At 40.1% G+C, this 1,912-nt stretch overlaps 1 protein-coding gene across 1 annotated transcript; it reads right to left on the reverse strand.

Annotated features, from left to right (window-relative positions):
• Window positions 1-537: 537 nt before the first annotated feature.
• On the reverse strand, window positions 538-1,707 carry LOC108739602. The gene is made up of 2 exons (XM_018473583.2): window positions 1,651-1,707; window positions 538-933 (listed from the first exon to the last, which is right to left on the reverse strand). The coding sequence occupies exons 1-2, from the start codon at window positions 1,697-1,699 to the stop codon at window positions 566-568; spliced, it is 417 nt and encodes a 138-aa protein (XP_018329085.1). The 5' UTR covers window positions 1,700-1,707; the 3' UTR covers window positions 538-565.
• Between the last annotated feature and the right edge of the window lie 205 nt (window positions 1,708-1,912).

Raw genomic sequence — 1,912 nt, forward strand, 5'->3', positions numbered from 1 at the left:
TTTCACCTTACAATTCTTGGAATGGTGCCCGAAACACTGATGTAAAGAGAAATGATCTCTAACAAAGACGCGTTGCCAATTTAGATAAATCGGCCTATCTAAAATTTTTAACCTAAGCGACGGATTAACCTCAAATACTGTGCTATACATTTCCCTATTTCCACGGGTCTCGAAAACTGTAAGCTGCTTAAAATTAGCCCTAAACTTATCTATATCGTTGCCGCAAAAGTCGTCAATGGAATCGTTGTGCCCTAACATAGTCTCGTGCAAATCTTTTGAGTTAAGTTCTTTACTTATCCTATCAATTCTGACACGTGGCCAGCGTTTTTTAACGTCCCTAACCGCTACATCGTTTTTGGCCTTCAAAATCAAGGTCAATTTAATTTTTTCGGCGTCTTCTTTATTTGCGCAATCTACAACTACGTCTCCCGATTTGGTTGCCCTAACATTTTTTACCAATATATTGCTTTTGATGGGGTCGACTGTACGCATTATTACTTTTTTAACAAAATTAGCATCCATACTAGATTCTTTGGCCTGGAAGCGTACCGTATGGAAAGATTCGTTAATTTTTTCGGTTTTGGGGTAAAACTAACATTATTTGCGCTGCTTTCACTCTTTCCGCGTAAGAAAAAATCGGGATACTTACGTTTTTCGCCTTTTGTACTTCCTCGATTTTTTGGTCCTTCAATTTCAGGTTATGTCGCAGTTCTTTAACTATCCCGGTTATCTGGACGAGCCGTTCCATTAGCTCGTCCGCTGTTTCCCTAATCATCTTCCTGTCGGCTACCTTGATCGTCTCAGCTTTCAGTGGAATTAAACGACGTACCATTTTATAAAGCTGTCGGGCGTCGCAGCTGAAGACATCTTCGGGATAAGGACCGGTCACTTGCGTGGTTTCACCATCATCACGCTGTTTAACTTTTTTGGAACCTGAAACAGAATTCGTTTCAGATTCGTCGTCGCCAATAGTACGCGCACTTTTCCGTTTTGTGGACTCGTGTGTAAAGTCCATTGCCGTCACGTTGACGACACACTCACTCGCGCTGCCTGACATAGAATGCCGGCGATTGGTTGCCTCGGTGGGCGTGGCACTGCGCAACTCGCTCATGGTACGACCGAACCGTACGAGCGCTCGGTGCGAACTCGACACTTAAGACAGTATGATTTATTAAATAAAATATTTACATGGTGCCGCTGCTCCACCTTTCGGTACTACAGCGGCGGTCTTTCGAAATAAAATATTTACAAAAGATAATATGCGCTATTTTAATTATAAGAATAAAACTAAAAATAACTAAAAGTAAACTAATTAACTCGATATAACTACAATCTCTACTTTTTCCCCTCCGTCTGCTCTTTTCGCTGGAGAAAAAACACCTGAACCTTCGAAAGTAATTTTATTACTTATTACATAAGAGACAATGTATTAATAAGCAGAGAGGGAGGAGGGCCTGCATAAATTATACTTACATTGACTTAGGATGCCCCGTTTGGAACACGCAAAACTACGTTCCACATAATTGAAACTTATTTATTGAAAAATGAAATGCAAATAATTTGTTGTACAAATATCTTGCGTGTTCGTATCGGAGCATCCGATGAAATTAAAATGCCGCACAAAAGTATTTAAAAGAAAAGAATATGTACCTAAAATGAGAATAGAGTTCGCTACTGTACAGCCTGGGAATATATACATGTGGTCCAACATTTGCTGCAAGGGTTGGGGAAAACCAAGAAAAACCCAACCAGACCACTATGAACTCTTGTTCTCTTCGTTGCTTCGGCTCCAACACAACAGCACTGTTTCGCCCAATTAAATGAACTGACAATAATTAAAAAGAACAAGGGCGTTTGTTATACCGTGTTATTGCTTTCGTTTTAGTGCCGAAAAATACCGGTTGTAATTGTA

Source organism: Agrilus planipennis, unplaced genomic scaffold (genome assembly GCF_000699045.2).
Source record: "Agrilus planipennis isolate EAB-ADULT unplaced genomic scaffold, Apla_2.0 scaffold258, whole genome shotgun sequence".
Classification (NCBI taxonomy): Eukaryota; Metazoa; Arthropoda; class Insecta; order Coleoptera; family Buprestidae; genus Agrilus; species Agrilus planipennis.